At 36.5% G+C, this 15,313-nt stretch overlaps 2 protein-coding genes across 3 annotated transcripts; both read left to right on the top strand.

The window, feature by feature from the left end:
- Positions 1-912: 912 nt before the first annotated feature.
- LOC117681878 (melatonin receptor type 1C) lies at positions 913-5,333 on the top strand. The gene is made up of 2 exons (XM_034448292.2): positions 913-1,502; positions 3,865-5,333. The coding sequence occupies exons 1-2, from the start codon at positions 1,263-1,265 to the stop codon at positions 5,059-5,061; spliced, it is 1,437 nt and encodes a 478-aa protein (XP_034304183.2). The 5' UTR covers positions 913-1,262; the 3' UTR covers positions 5,062-5,333.
- A 203-nt stretch (positions 5,334-5,536) lies between these two features.
- On the top strand, positions 5,537-13,396 carry LOC105331123 (sushi domain-containing protein 2). Of its 2 annotated transcripts, XM_011433178.4 has the most exons (19): positions 5,537-5,734; positions 5,876-5,997; positions 6,171-6,551; positions 7,201-7,299; positions 7,388-7,562; positions 7,667-7,921; positions 8,009-8,196; positions 8,287-8,453; positions 8,743-9,033; positions 9,348-9,622; positions 9,801-9,935; positions 10,050-10,226; positions 10,321-10,457; positions 10,835-10,961; positions 11,167-11,382; positions 11,634-11,819; positions 12,487-12,631; positions 12,766-12,783; positions 12,903-13,396. In XM_011433178.4, the coding sequence occupies exons 1-19, from the start codon at positions 5,674-5,676 to the stop codon at positions 12,994-12,996; spliced, it is 3,249 nt and encodes a 1,082-aa protein (XP_011431480.3). In that variant the 5' UTR covers positions 5,537-5,673; the 3' UTR covers positions 12,997-13,396. The 2 variants fall into 2 exon arrangements, with proteins under 2 accessions (XP_011431480.3, XP_011431481.3); XM_011433179.4 differs by lacking the exon at positions 12,766-12,783.
- Positions 13,397-15,313: the final 1,917 nt, after the last annotated feature.

Raw genomic sequence — 15,313 nt, 5'->3', positions numbered from 1 at the left:
AATTAGAATTACTTTTCTAAATGTCTAATTGGATAGTCTATCAAAAGCTTTATTCCAAGGGCGCATACTGGACAATTTGATCAATGGATAGTACACAAAATCCACGTTATGTCACTTGCAGTAGGAATTTGTGTAGAACGGAAATTAGCCTTGATTGAAGAACACGCCAATTGAAGGGCGCCTATTTAACGATCGGTTTGACATATTGATCACTCAAATGGACTTATTTGAAGGCTTCATTATGACTGTATAAGATATTTTATAATCCTTATCCTTGCGTCATAACGGTCGACTGTCTTAATTACTTAATACTCATAATTTTTTGACATTGCGTCATCTCTTTGACAAGCGTGCGGGGAGATGGTTGTATTGTTCACTGTACCATATGCAAACACTCGTTTTTCTTGAATTAAAAAAAATTGTTTGGATGTCTGTAATAAACACTAACTGTCCGACGTTCAAATATGTAATTAAAAATGCCTATCAGGCCGACATACACACGTTAAAAGTAGACTTTCCCTGGAAGACTAAGGATTATCCGGTCTCATTTTTCTCTTACATCAATCACTATATTGTAGAAAAACCACAATCTCTATTAATTATCTTATCCGATCTCCGGCTGTCTGGTTAGGACCAGCTGGGAGCAAAATCATGCGTCTCTTAGGTGCCAGGAGACAACAAAGAGTATAATTAGTACATTCATTTATCAAAAAATAAACTTTAAAACACCATACACACAAAGTTTTGTCAATTTTGTCGCAAAAATTAAGTAAAAAAATGGTACCATTTGGTATCTTCATGTACATGTATATGTATTGAACAGCCTGTTCATTGATTTTACTTTAAGTATGTCGAAAAAGACAAATGATGATACACTCCCAAATTTATTGCATCTAACAATTTCTGGTGGCGGGAAAAGTAAACAACCTAAAGTGATAAACAGAAATGATAAACTACGACTGCTAATGAAATCAATTTTATAATAAATTATTTAACAGTCGCAGTTTTGTAACTTCCTGTACTGGAGCAGTCTTAGAACAGTAGCCACGTGGTACTGGTCGATTTCTGCTCCCTGAGACAAATTACATATATATCATAGCTTGTTCTAGCGTGAGAGCGCGCCAACAAATAATCCAGGATTTGCGATCTTAGGAAGAATTGTCCAAAGAAACGTGTACTAATGAACTGAAATGCCGTGACAAATATCAGTTGAACGTTGGAAACTTTCAGCAAAAGAGGCGTAAGAATCTGAGAGGTTACCGATGGAGGCCGACCGTGTTCACACTGTTGGCGACGTGTTTTTTGTTTCCTCTCTGTGTGTTTTGTGTGTCTTGTGTGTTGCTGGAAATGTCACAGTCATTCTCACAATTTTGGGAACTCCCAAATTACGGTCCGGGAGTTCGTTGTTGCTGTTTAACCTAGGAGTCAGTGATTTGCTGAATGGAACCATCAGAATAACAGTTGTAGCTGACAGTTTCCTCAGAGGTTATAACCATAATCAGGTATCACCATCATTTCGACATCTATCAATTCACATTTCATTAAAGTAATACATTGATTCAAACCATCATATTTTTTTGACTGACGCAATGATACTTGTACGACGTTTAATTGTAAACATTAGTATGATTTTTAAAAAAATATATAATGTGATATGACAGTGTTTATAAATATAGTTCCGTTTTCGAACTAACATTCGTTTATATTGCTAAATATGATATTCCATGTAAAGTCAAATTTCAGAAATAAGGATGAATGTTTCAAGTGCTGTATATCTTCCCTTCTCTACACTAGCAATAAACAAAAGCTGCATAATTTAGCTTTAATACCGATAAATCGGAAGAGTACTGTCTTTTTGTTTTATATATTTAAACATCATTGGTACTTGAAGATTACCAATTTGTTGGTTTTTTTTTCTCAATCAAGCTTCGTTAATTTATAATCAACGAAAATTCCTCAAACAAATCCGGAAATCATCTGAATTTTTGGATTTTACAATCTTGCGCATGGGCATTACATTCACGCTAAATTACATGAGGCTCTTTATGTTATGTTTCCACAATATCACATTTGCATAGATAAACTTGGAAAATCAATGATAAAACAAATGCGTGTTAATTTTCGTTGGAATTTTTTTTTCTGTTCATCAAAGAAAACACGAGAGATAACTCCAACACGGTGCATTTACAATAAAAAAAAATCCCGAGAGTTTTGAATGTCAACATGGTTTGTAAGCAACGTTGTAGAAGAAATGTTGAATTCTGCAATTATAGAATTACACTTTTCGAAGAAAGGTATTTACAGCTTCAAAATGGTTTGTTTGTTATGAACAATTTGACTGTTATTTTCAATGCAACTTTATTAATTTTCTCCAAAATCGTTTTGAAGCGATTCTGAAATTTTCTGCTACATTACGGGTATATGGGAGGCATTTTAATAGTGGTGAAGGCCTTTTCCGAAACACAGATTATTCCAATTCAGCAGAGTGTAGTAAAATTAATAGCATTATTAATATTGTAGGCTATGTAAATGTCAACAATATACGGTGTTTCGATGTATCTATTTTGTAAATCCCCGATATCATTTGCAATGTCAACCTGTGCACGCACTGGTCAAAGTCTAGTATATTATAATTGTAGTAAATATATTTATCTGATGTAGTCTATAAGGGACACTGCATTAATGTACTTATAACTTTTTATAATTTCCTGTTGATTCATTTGAGATTATTGTTTAACAGCTGCATTGTGTTTTGTCCAGATTAACGGAGCGTTTTTTCATAAGACATTATCTTATGTAAATGAGGACATAATGCTTTTGTGCTTGTTCAAGAACGTTTTGTACCCTAGACAACAAGAGAATTGCTAATGATAACGGTTTAAAAAAAATTCAATCATAATCATAAAAGGTGATTTGCCAAGGACTGGAACATCACTTACGTCAATGAAAAGTCCTTCCTTTATTGTATACCAATTTAAATATTGCCGACTATATCTGTCCCTCGGATATAATTTTGGAGTTTTAAAGCTTTTATTGCATATGATACCACTTGTTTTGATTAAAATCGATCTAAAAACAACTAAAATATTGCCAAGGAATGAAATAAGTGTACCACATTGGATCTATGTCTCTCAGAGAGAGAGAGAGAGAGAGAGAGAGAGAGAGAGAGAGAGAGAGAGAGAGAGAGAGAGAGGGAGGGGGGGTTCCTAAAAAGATTAAACATAAAATTGTGAAGCGATTTGAGGGCAAAACACACAGCAATATAGACGCGTACAGGCCTAGGGACGTACTTTGTAATAATACGTTTGCATACATGTACATGTAGCGAGTTTCTTGAATGTAAACACCAGGCCCTGAGAAAGAATGTATATAACAAAAACAAAGCGCTTACACATGTACTTATGATTCTTTTTCCTTTCTTTTTACAAAGTCTACAAAAGTATATATGCTATAACTATGTTAAATGGGCTTCTTTTTTTCAAAAGGGTCGGCATAAAACACAATTTTAGACCAATCCTTTGAAGTTTATCTATCCTACTACGTGTATATATAAAAATAATAGACTCGAATTCTTAGCAATTGATACCGATAAATCGGAGAGTACTGTCTTTTGTTTTATAGATTTTAAACAGAATTGGTACTTAAAGATTACCAATTTGTTTTTATTTTTCTCATTTAAGCTTCGATCGCTCATTATTAGTCAACGAAATTTTCTCAAAAAATTCCGGAAATCAACTTTTCATAACATTTTGAGCAATTTAAAAGAAATTGTAATTAGGATCAATCTAAGAGTTAAAAGGTTAATGTTTCGTTATATGGAGAGCAAATTATATCGTGCTGTTTATCAATTTTTTACTTCTTTAGATGTCCTGTCCTGTGATTGCCATTTTGACGTGCCTGTTTTCTGTGGTGTCCATAGTAACGATCACATGTGTGGCGCTTGACCGATACTTCTCCATCATCCACTGCCTTCGTTACTCCTCCTGGTCACCCGTTAGGACAACGTCTACCTCCATCATCGTCTCTTGGCTCCTCGGCCTGGTAAGCGCTGTCCCCAGCGTCTCTGGACTGTGGGGGGCGGTCACCTATGACTCAAGGATGTACATGTGTTATGTCACGTGGAACTCAGCCTTACCGTACTCAATTTTCACGTTTTTGGTGGCATACGTGATTCCAATCGTGACAATGGTGTATGCATATCTTAGAATCATTGCAGTTGCAAGAGCTCACGCAAAAAAGATTACCGATTTGAATTCCCACGTAAACAGGGGGGCCAGTGGCTCCACGGTGCCACCGCACGGACTCGTAGCTTTCGCCGTCGTGGACCCCGTGCGTCAACTTCCTGTCATGGGTTTCTCAGGTGCACCTAATTCTTTAGTGGATTTTGACCTTCACAGCTTTAATGGAAATAGTCATAGCAACTCGTCCTCAGAGAAAAGTCACTGCAAACAAAAAGCAATGCTAAGACTTCTTGGGCATATAATGGCCTTTGTTATTTGTTGGACACCATTTGTTATTTACGAATTTAAATTTATTTTCCAAAAGAGCGACATTGAGTTTTCATCTCTCTCACTAATGATTACAACATGGTTGCTCTGTCTACATTCAACGTGGAATCCTTTTCTCTACGCAATATTAAATGGAAGATTCCGAAAGTGTGCTCTCAGATTAGCAAAAAGCAAACGAACGTCGGTAACGTGCGTGCGAGATTTGAATAGGTCCAAAATAATCAGCACATTGAGTCATCGGCGACCCCAGGTTACAGGTGAACAAGGTGATACCAAGTCTTCTAAATCCGATACAACTCATCTAACCATGACGGACCACCACAACGTGCAACCAAGGGTACAGAACCTCAACGTTCCCGGATCCCACAAACAACACGTTTGTCCATATCCAGAAGCAAGTTTTTTTAATCGAGCCAACGGTATGCATAGAGAGCACAATTACGCCACCAAAAGAAGTCTTCCAAGCGTCCTGGAAACTCTGCCCTCTGTTGAGTCTTTAGATGAGGGTGTTTTCTTGGATGATGAAATAGTAACAAAAAGAAACAGTCAATGAACCACTAACAACACAGCGTCCTGACTCCTTTTATAATATCGTTTTAAAATACGAACTACATGATGTCGTATTTTCAAACTTTAAACATTTTTCTATTTCTAGCACATACATGTATCCTTGAATTATTTTTTGTACTGCATGTGTTTGATTGTTACTGTAAAAACATCTAATAAAATGAATATGAATAAATTTGTTTTATTTGGCACGGCTGCTTAACTCAATGCATTTTAACGTACGAAAGAAACTTTTGACGGGAGAGAAATAAAAAAAAGTTGTCCTCAGGCATTTTGAAGATGATACATTATGTCCTTCAAGGCAATAAACAGTATTTTTACATAATTGATTCCCTCACTCCAAATGATGTGAACCGTGAAAATCAACAGTCAAGCTATGTTACGTAGAATAAAGCATTGCGGTTTATATCACGTAATGTTAATGTTTTAATTAGAAAAAAACTTCAAGACAACCTGTGTTTGCGTTGAATTACCTGGTTGTCACTTCGTTTAACGCCGATAAACCCGAAGTCACACGAAGATAAAAATATTTGAATTGCGACGCAGAGATAACGAACTGCTGTCAATATGGCGCAGATTGATAACTGACTGTAGAGCAATGGCCGCCCTATTTACAGGCGTGTGTTTGTGCCTGACCGGAGTATTAGTTCAAGTAAAAGGTAAATCGTGCAAAGTTCAGATGTTCAAATATCTTCATGTTTGAATTTAAGTAGCAAAACTTTGAAATGCTCATTTATAAACTTTGCTACTTACATCTAGCAACCACAGAGCAACTTACATGTCATTTATTTTGTGTTCAGGACAAGTTCTTTATGACTACAGTAGCGGTACTGAGGTCACCCTTCAAACCCGATCTGTAGCGGTGTCTGTTCCCGGGGGTCAGAAGTTCCCCTTTTTTGGACAATTCTACGACACATTCTACGTAAGATAAATTCTCGTGTAGGACACCTTTATGAGTCATTAATTCTTTGCAATATATCAATCTTTTGAAAATAGTTGAAAAAAAAATATAACTCGAGGGTTATGTTGAATAGTTTCATTCTAAAAACAAAGCTTGTATTCATTCAGTAAGTGCACATTTATCTCCATTTTAAGGTTTCCAAAGATGGAGTGATAGGATTTAATCCTGAAACCAGATTTATCGCTGGAAAAATCTACTCTTTTGAGAGAGAAAAATATTCCAATGAATTAGAAGATTATCCCTTTATTGCCCCGTTCCTTTACGGCGGGGCTCCTTTGCAGTCTCTTTTTTCCACCGGAAATAAGATTTATGGAGGGAAAATATTTCACCAATTGCTATCTAATGCTAACGGTGGGTCACGTGACCTTCAGCAGATAGGCAGCTTCATCAACGATGCCTTTATTGGTGTGTACAATTTTACGCCATCTTATGGACTCCTTGTCACGTGGAAGAATGTTACAGACGAATATCAACTTAACATAGCCAGGTGTGACGATGACACAAGACCCTGCAAGGTAGGAATGATCGGAAGACTAAAAGAGAGACTTACTAGTATATGTTGTACTAAAGTAAGGTTTCCAAGTACATGTATACTAAGATAAGGTCCACATCAACAATAAGAGGGAATTTGTCAAATTTATAGCAAAGTGAATATAAAAAGGTTAATTCTTCATGGATAATATGAGAAAAAAACTAAAGTATTTCTAGTATATTATTTTCAAAGAAGTTTGTTGGTTTATATTAAAAAGTGTTCGAGTTACATGTATTGTGAAAATAATTTAGCTTTGATAATACAAGATAAAAATAATTACAAGAGTACGTTGCACTTTATTTTACGATGGAAAGTTTTTCTCACAATAAGCTAACGTTTCATTTTATGTGCGTTTAGTGGTTTATGTGCTAAACCAATTTCCATACGCTAGTCTAGAGAGGGTGGTTTTCTTTTGAAATACAGTAAACGTTGGTAGTAGGAATGTTGCAATAGGGCCGATGATCTGCGGTGGGACTGCAGCACTCAATCGCCTATGTGGCATGTACCACTTTAGCTGACCAAACCAATCCTGCATACATTTTTAGGGAATGACAGGAAGGTTTATCAATGGCGTTTTGTGTATGACAAAACTCAAGACTCTGCTTTAAATTTGGTTGCGTTTTTTTGGGCAGAAAAACACATTTCAAGCGGTTTTAGTGACGGATGGAATCGACAGTTTTGCTCTATTCAATTACGAACAGACCGCAATACAGACCAATCCCTCATACCAGGTAAGTTAAGTCTTATTAGCTAATTCGACTAATACATCTGTCATGTCTTTTAAAGTAAGCACTTGATGTAAACACTTGTTTGATTCAGGCTGGGTTCAACGCTGGGTATGGAAGGGGTTGGGCCGAGGCTATGCCAAGCTCTAAACTCCAAAACGCAGCCAATTTGCAAGGGAGCAACATCACCGGACGCTACCTATACAAAATTGACAAAGAGCGGATCGTAACAGGTGGATGTAATGGCGATAGAACAATTAGTCCAAATGGTGAGAGATAGAGAAATAAAACCGTGTTAGTGGAAACAAATGGAGCGAATACAACCTTGAAACTATTATCTTTTTCCTCACCAATTTTTTTTTTATCTTTAAAGGTCATTTGCAAGTGACCCCTGGGTTTGCTGGAATGCTCGGCGGAGAAATGCTTGAGGTGTCCGGGCCATGTCTGGAACCAAGGGACCGGATATTCTTACGCTTTGGTACAGAAAGCGCATACTCCCAGTGCATCATGGTCAACAGTATGAAAGCACGATGTCCAGTACCGATGTTGTTGGAAAGAGGAGAGGTCAAGGTGTCCATGTCATTCGACGAAAAGGCGAATTTCCACTACGATGCCAATATGTTAATCGGTACGTTAAAGTTTAAATGCACTCCAGCGTGTTCATTAGTCGTCATTTAAATTCATTGCATGTTGCACAATTTCTTCTTCATAACAGTTCATCCGAGCAGAATGCCAGGATCCACTAAAGTGAAGCTCCATGACAACGGGCCGGGCCGTCGGTGGAACGAGACGACGGCTAGCGTGCTGACACTGAGCTGGAACCCAGACCTCTTGTCCACTGATCCACAGGCTCACGTGGATATTAACTTTGTGGGCTTCATTGAAAACACAAAGACGTACCAGGTAAAAATTAAATTTTTTGTATTCCAATCAAAATATAAAAGATACAATTTATAAAGTATGTGTGTACTTTTCATGAATATAATTTTACAGGCTGGATGGAACAAACGCATCACCTTGAACCAGCGGACTGTTCGTGTGGGTGAGAAGTCGTACTCGTTTAATGCATCTGAGGTTTTTTGCGATGACGAATGCTTTGATTATGAAGTTGGCGTGGTAGAAGTAAGCCTAACAGATGTCTCAAAGGCCGCTCAGAGAAGGTTAGATGCATATCTAGGGAACACGATTTATATACTTTGTCTAGTATTTTATAAAAAAAATTCCTATTCGATTAAATTGTGTCTGCCTGCTGTATAGCTTTGCAAAATTACTTCATAAATTGTTTTCAAAAATCACCTTATCGTGAGCAGTTTGTTACATACATGTGAGAATTTGCATACATGTACATGTACGTGACCAATATTCACATATTTACTAAAAAATATACTAACCAGGAATACCTTTTCCATTAATCTTGTGTGAAGCAACAATCTTGCTGTGTTTTCACAGAGTACTGCTCAGTGCAGTAGTTCCCATGGGCTGGATCGTGAACTCAAAGATGTTGGGGAAGTATGGCAGCAACTGGCAGCACGCTATGTGTGTGGCGTGGTACGAGAAGGACAGACAAGACATGCGGTGGATGGAGCGACTGGAGTACTGTCCCTGTAACCTACAGCAGGCGCTGTCAGACTTCGGCAGGTGGCAGACAGACGTCGGATGCAACCTGTACAGTGATAGTCCTACCAAATGCAGATTCCATTTGGGTGCAGTGCATTGTGTCCGCGCAGTCCAACCGTCACGGTAGGATTTTTCAATATTATACTTTTTTACCCTCGTACACAAAATTTTTTATCAATATATCTTTAGTGTTTAATTTTCTTAGATGTTAATTAATAGACTCTTTAGCTACATTATTTGGAGGTTCATTTTGATTTATTTAGATTTTCTTTTCTTAAACTTATAAATAACGAGTAAATTTATGAATCATCAGGCAGGCTAATTTTTAACCATTCATTTTCACGCAAATTAAAGCTCAGAGGACTTATTCGAAATAATTTGACAAGAAAAACTTTAATCGTAAGACCACGACTGACCGTAAGGCATTGTGTTAACAGGTCCCCGGATGACGCTGGAAATCAGTGCTGTTATGGTCATGATGGGCAACTTCGATTTGCCGCCGATACATTCCAAGGTAGTACTCCCGACAGAAGCCATGACTGGGGGGCCGCACCCTATGTCAAGCCGGGCCTGGTCCCCTCCCTGTCCCACTGGCTCCAGGATGTGGTCACGTTCTACTACTGTTGTCTGTGGACGGACTATCAGGACTGTGATTACTACATGGACCAACGTGGAACAAGAGACTGCTCGGGCTATTCTCCACCGAAACAAGGTATGGCGGTCATAAATCGACGTTTCAATTTTAAAAAAAATCATTTAAGCTATTTTTGATCTTCATGAATTATGTGAGACTCGAGTCTGTGAGATGTAATTACTGCGTACAGTTACATATTCAAAATCTGTTTAAACATAGGGGAAAATTGACAAGACAAGTTCACTTTCTCTTACAGCGATGGTTTTTGGACAGTCTAACGTCGTGACATTTGAAGGTCAGAGGTACCACATTTGTGGGGAAGGAGACTTTATACTCTTAAATTCATCAAGCGTTAAAATCGTCGGACGATTCCAGAAGTCTCCGTTTCATTGTAAGTGTTTCATTCCATGCTCTTATAGTAATCGTTGATTGGAAATATTACTATGTGAGCCTAATTACTTTAAGTAAAATTAAAATGAGCATGGCCATGTTATTTCTGTTGTAGCTCAGTACAATAAGTCTGTCATTCTTACTGCCGTGGGCATTCAAATAAGACAGGAAGTTGTCGAAATCAAACTGAAAGGACCAGAAGTGGATAGAAGCACTAGAACATTAGACGTTGTAGTGAATGGAGAATTCCATTACTTTGATAAAGGACCTCGGCGATGGAAGGACTTTGAAGGTATGCAAAGTTATATCACTTAATTTTAGTAATACAATCTACATCGAATAATTTTGTTTAATCTCATTCTTACTTTTTTTTTCTATTTAATTAGAGTCCGCAGTTGTTAACAGTGATGATCGCGCTAATACTAAAGAATCCAACTTCACAGTAATCGTAAAAATTGGCGTAGGAATACAAGTAGCTGAAGAGAACGACATGCTCAGCCTTATAGTCATGATTCCTCCACATGTAAGAAGCTGGAGTAATTTTAGAACCATTTTAACAAGACCTTGGACTTTCAGTAGGGCGTAGCTATCTATTCCTTGCGTCAAAACATGTTAAAAATGACATGGTTTCAAACGAAATATGCATCAATTGCGTAGTCTTATCTCAAAAGCCAGACAAATCTTGTTGATTTCAAAAGCCATGGCTGAGTGGCTAGCAATGAATTAGATAGGCCTAACATTGCTGTTTGACACAACTACCTTAAGTCCAAGCTCTTGTTAAATTGGGAATGAATTGATTTACTGATCTGTGTTTATTTAGAAAGAGGTTACTTACTGAAAAGCGACTAATCAAAATCAGATGAAAGATGGTTTAAAAACTCGGTTCATTTTGACTTGTAGTTCATGAGCTCTGGCTTGCTTGGTTCATGGAATAATAACTCGGCCGATGATCTGTCTCCGGCGAATGGGGGAGCTCCACTGGTGAATTCTCAGCCCAAGCAGGTGTACGAACAAGTTGTTTATAGCTGTACGTATTTCTAAAAAATATGTTGATACTTCAAACGCGCCCCAGTTAATTAAAAACAATGAGCTAATAATTAGCTTTACACGCAACTCCTACTAACATTTATTTAATTAACATTTATTTAATATACTAGTATCTAATTAAACTATGTTTAAGAGGAGTTTTTTTGCAAGTAAAGAAGCTTTGAATTGGTTCATTTTGTCTACAGGGGCAATTGACAGGAAAAGTTCTTTTATTCTCCCGTTTCCAATCTATGCCAAGAACAACTCGGTACTGTGTGGCACGGTGCCTGGTCCCCAGCCCTCGTGTCGGTCAGACTCAGCCTGTGATTACGACCTGTGGAGCACGGGGAACGCCTCCCTGGCTCAGAGAACTCTACAGTTCTCTCAGAGATACCAGGAATTGAAGAATGAATTGAAACCAGGTACGTTTATTTGAATTGTAATCTTTGAACAATGCATGAAAATGGTGTACACAACTTGTTTGTCATAACCTATAAAAAGGTAAGCTAAGTATGCATTGACCTCACTATTGCGACAAATGCAGTAGAAACCGACACAAGTACTCAGTTTGAGTGACTTGGTTTTATTAGATAATTTTACTCTTTTCAAAACATTTTTATGATGAATGGCCAGTGATGAACTAGCTATTTACACTTTATTCTGCCTCTTTTAGTACGTTCTTGTGGTCTGTTGGATGTTCCTCGGAGTATAAAGGACAGCTACAACTACAGTCTCGGTAGTACAGTAACGGTCGAGAGTTGTAGAATTGGTCATGTGACCGGGAAGACGCAGTACACTTGTACTGATAAAGGTGACGGTGTCCAGGAGTGGTCTCCCCCTGTCACAGCGTCCTGTCAAGGTATGTCGCTATAGCCCAGGATAATAATGGCGCTTACTTTTTCATATAACAAACCACAGTTGAGATTTAATACTATTAACAAGTTCTGTCTATAATAGAACTTAATGAACATTTAATGTTTAATCATTCTGGTCTGCATTACTAAACTTCGTTCATTCAATTTGTACTTGATACAACAACAAAAACTATATAATTATTATAATTGTATCGAATATAGTACATGTGTAATTCTTAACAAAAGGCTTAATTTTTGAAATCAAAGATTTGCTAACTTTTATCAAAGATATCGGAATAATGATAGTAGATTACATTAATTACTTTAATTATATAGATTTTTGTATTTCAAATATTGATTTAATGACTGCCTCTTTGTTCTTTGCTTTGGGTGCAGATTAAGTTGTTTTCATTTTGGCATCATCATTTGTCCATGCTTTCAGTTTTCGTTTGTTGTGGACTGTTATGTGGGTGTATTTTTTATTTTGGTCAATTATCATTCCATAAAAAAATCAAATCAAATAGAAATGAATATTAAACGTGAGTATTCTTTTTTTTTTTAATTTAAAACAAACTATTTTAGCGATTAACAAACGGTGAAATGATTTAATTTTGGATAATGATTATATTTTCATACGAAATTATTGGGGTTTTTTTAATTTGTTGACGTCAGTTGCTTCGTCAGAGAAGAGTTTGGAGGATGGGGCTATAGCAGGGATCGTTATAGCAGTGGTTCTGATCCTACTGGTCGTGGTTGTCCTGACGATTGTCTGCTTCCGGCGTCGGGAGAAGTCTAAAAACGCTAAATCACCAGATAGGTAAATTTTAGGGGTTTTCCCCATAAAACATTGTCCCGTAAATGGTATCTTATTTGATAAAATTTTTATTCATAAGTAGCAAAGGTTTGATGACCATTTATATTATCTGATATTTTTTTTGGATTTTTTTATAGATCACATACGTCGCATAGGTAAGAAATTTTTGGTATATACAAATTAAATATAGCATTAAATTAAACATGCCTGAAGATTTATCATTAAATTGTCAACAGCTTTTATTAGTTTTAGTTTTTATTTTTAAATCTAATAGCAAAAATCCTTTACAAAGTGAGCCCTATGAGTCCCGGTATGAAACATCCCTTCCGCCAGGAGGACAGAAATACAAAACGGAAGCTAGTGTGTGAGAGAAATGTTATAGCATGGATAGTGTCCATGACGTGTTTATCTCTCACGGAACTCAATACAAAACACAAACATAGACTTTTACCTCTTTCCTTTTTGTGTAATGAAGGAAATATTCAGGAACAAAACTCATGGCTACAACGGGAAGCTGATAACGTTGCTTTTGCCTGATCTGTTGTGATCACTTGTTAATGCTAAATATGTGTATATAAAACTAATAAAATAGAACAAAAGAGAATAATAAATGAATATAAACCTGCGTGAATGAAAACCACGAGAATGACAGAAGACTAGGCAATGTTTCACGTAGCCTTCATTAGTTGAACATGCTAAGCATGATTTACAACTACGCTCATTTCAAATTTCTTAGCATCCAAAGGTTTAATAGTTTAGTATGGAACGCCATAGCTGCCTTAAGGTCAATTTCATATTATATGAACTGGTATCCTATTTATATGCAATAGTAATATCATTATATGCAGTGGTAACATCATTACATGCAGTGGTAACATCATTATATGCAGTGCTAACATCATTATATGCAGTGCTAACATCATTATATACTATTATTTCACCATTATATTCAGGGGTAAAATCTTTATATGAAGTGGTAACATCATTACGTTATGTCGTAAGATCATTATGTGCAGTAGTTTATTCATTATATGCTATGAATAAATCTTTATATGATATGATAAACTCATTTCATACAGAGCTAAACTCATAATGAACTATTGTTCAATCGTTATGTTAAATGGTACACTCTTCATGTGCAGTTGCAAAATCCTTTTATGCAGTGCAACTTCTTGACATTAGGTGATAAGTTCATTATATGCAGTACTAACATCATGTCATGGTGTATTAAAACCATTATGTATGGTGGTAAAACCTTTATGTATTGTGGTGAAAGCTTTACATGCAATTGTAAATCCTTTATATGATGTGACAATTTTATAATATGCCGTTGTTGAGTCATTATATTATGAGGTCAGTTCTTTACATGATGTGATCATTTCATTATATGGAGTGGTAACTTTGAGGTTGTAAACTGGTTCTCGCTGAAAAGTTTTAATGGGGAAGAGGTCCAGTTTTATTTTGCAAAAAGATGCCGCGTTCATTGTGACGATGCACATTTCCTGGTCAACTTGTCGTTTGTTTTGAAGAGAGAGAGAGAGAGAGAGAGAGAGAGAGAGAGAGAGAGAGAGAGAGAGATTCTCTGTTCATTGTGACGGTGCACATTTCCTGGTCAACTTGTCGTTTGTTTTGAAGAGAGAGAGAGAGAGAGAGAGAGTTAATCTGTCCTTAATATCGATATCATAAAATCAATCATTGAACCCATTTTGTGTGAAAAATCGAATGTATTATTAGTAGAGTATGCTTTTAATTTAAGAGTAAAAGAAATTACAAAAAATGAAGCAAGCGTTTTAAAATCAAAGTCGAAAGACCTTTGTTTCAATGTACCAGGTAGATGCTATCTACCCCTCGCTGATTAATGCCTCCAACACAAAAGGAATAGACAAATTTTTATTCATAGACATAAATAAAAATTATTTTTCATTTTTCTTAAAATTAATTTGATTTTTAAGAAATAATAAAGAAATTGGTTGGTCTTAACCTCTTTTTATGGTTGTTTCATCCACTGTATTGAATTTAAGCTCACCGGGCATGTATTTTTGTATTTTAAATCCTACGTATACAAAGAAGGTGTTGCAGTTCCTGTGCTAATTTCCATAAAGCTGTTGCAGATATCTTCATATCATTAAGGTAATACCCCTATTCCGATGGTTTTGAAAATGAATGATGGATAAACTATCATTTTTTGAAATTTATTTCACTTTTAAAATTAAACGCGTACTCTACTAAAAATTCATTCGATTTATCACACATCGATGTATCAAGAACAGAGAATCTCTCTCTCTCTCTCTCTCTCTCTCTCTCTCTCTCTCTTCAAAATAAACGACAAGTTGACCAGGAAATGTGCACCGTCACAATGAACAGAGAATCTCTCTCTCTCTCTCTCTCTCTCTCTCTCTCTCTCTCTCTCTCTTCAAAACAAACGACAAGTTGACCAGGAAATGTGCATCGTCACAATGAACGCGGCATCTTTTTGCAAAATAAAACTGGACCTCTTCCCCATTAAAACTTTTCAGCGAGAACCAGTTTACAACCTCATCATAAAGAGTTACGACTGCATATAAAGAAGTTACCACTCCATATAATGAAATGATCACATCATGTAAAGAACTGACCTCATAATATAATGACTCAACAACGGCATATTATAAAATTGTCACATCATATAAAGGATTTACAATTGCA

The sequence above is a fragment of the Magallana gigas genome, chromosome 2 (genome assembly GCF_963853765.1).
Source record: "Magallana gigas chromosome 2, xbMagGiga1.1, whole genome shotgun sequence".
NCBI classification, from domain to species: Eukaryota; Metazoa; Mollusca; class Bivalvia; order Ostreida; family Ostreidae; genus Magallana; species Magallana gigas.
This window is presented reverse-complemented; position numbering and strand designations above follow the sequence as displayed.

Bases quoted from the DNA above. Each gene is read 5' to 3' on its own strand.
- LOC117681878 (XM_034448292.2), top strand. From the start codon at position 1,263: ATGGAGGCCGACCGTGTTCACACTGTTGGCGACGTGTTTTTTGTTTCC. The intron at 1,503-3,864 runs GTATCACCATCA...TTACTTCTTTAG, and splicing joins GAGGTTATAACCATAATCAG to ATGTCCTGTCCTGTGATTGC.
- LOC105331123 (XM_011433178.4), top strand. From the start codon at position 5,674: ATGGCCGCCCTATTTACAGGCGTGTGTTTGTGCCTGACCGGAGTATTA. The intron at 7,300-7,387 runs GTAAGTTAAGTC...TGTTTGATTCAG, and splicing joins AGACCAATCCCTCATACCAG to GCTGGGTTCAACGCTGGGTA. The intron at 8,197-8,286 runs GTAAAAATTAAA...ATAATTTTACAG, and splicing joins AAAACACAAAGACGTACCAG to GCTGGATGGAACAAACGCAT.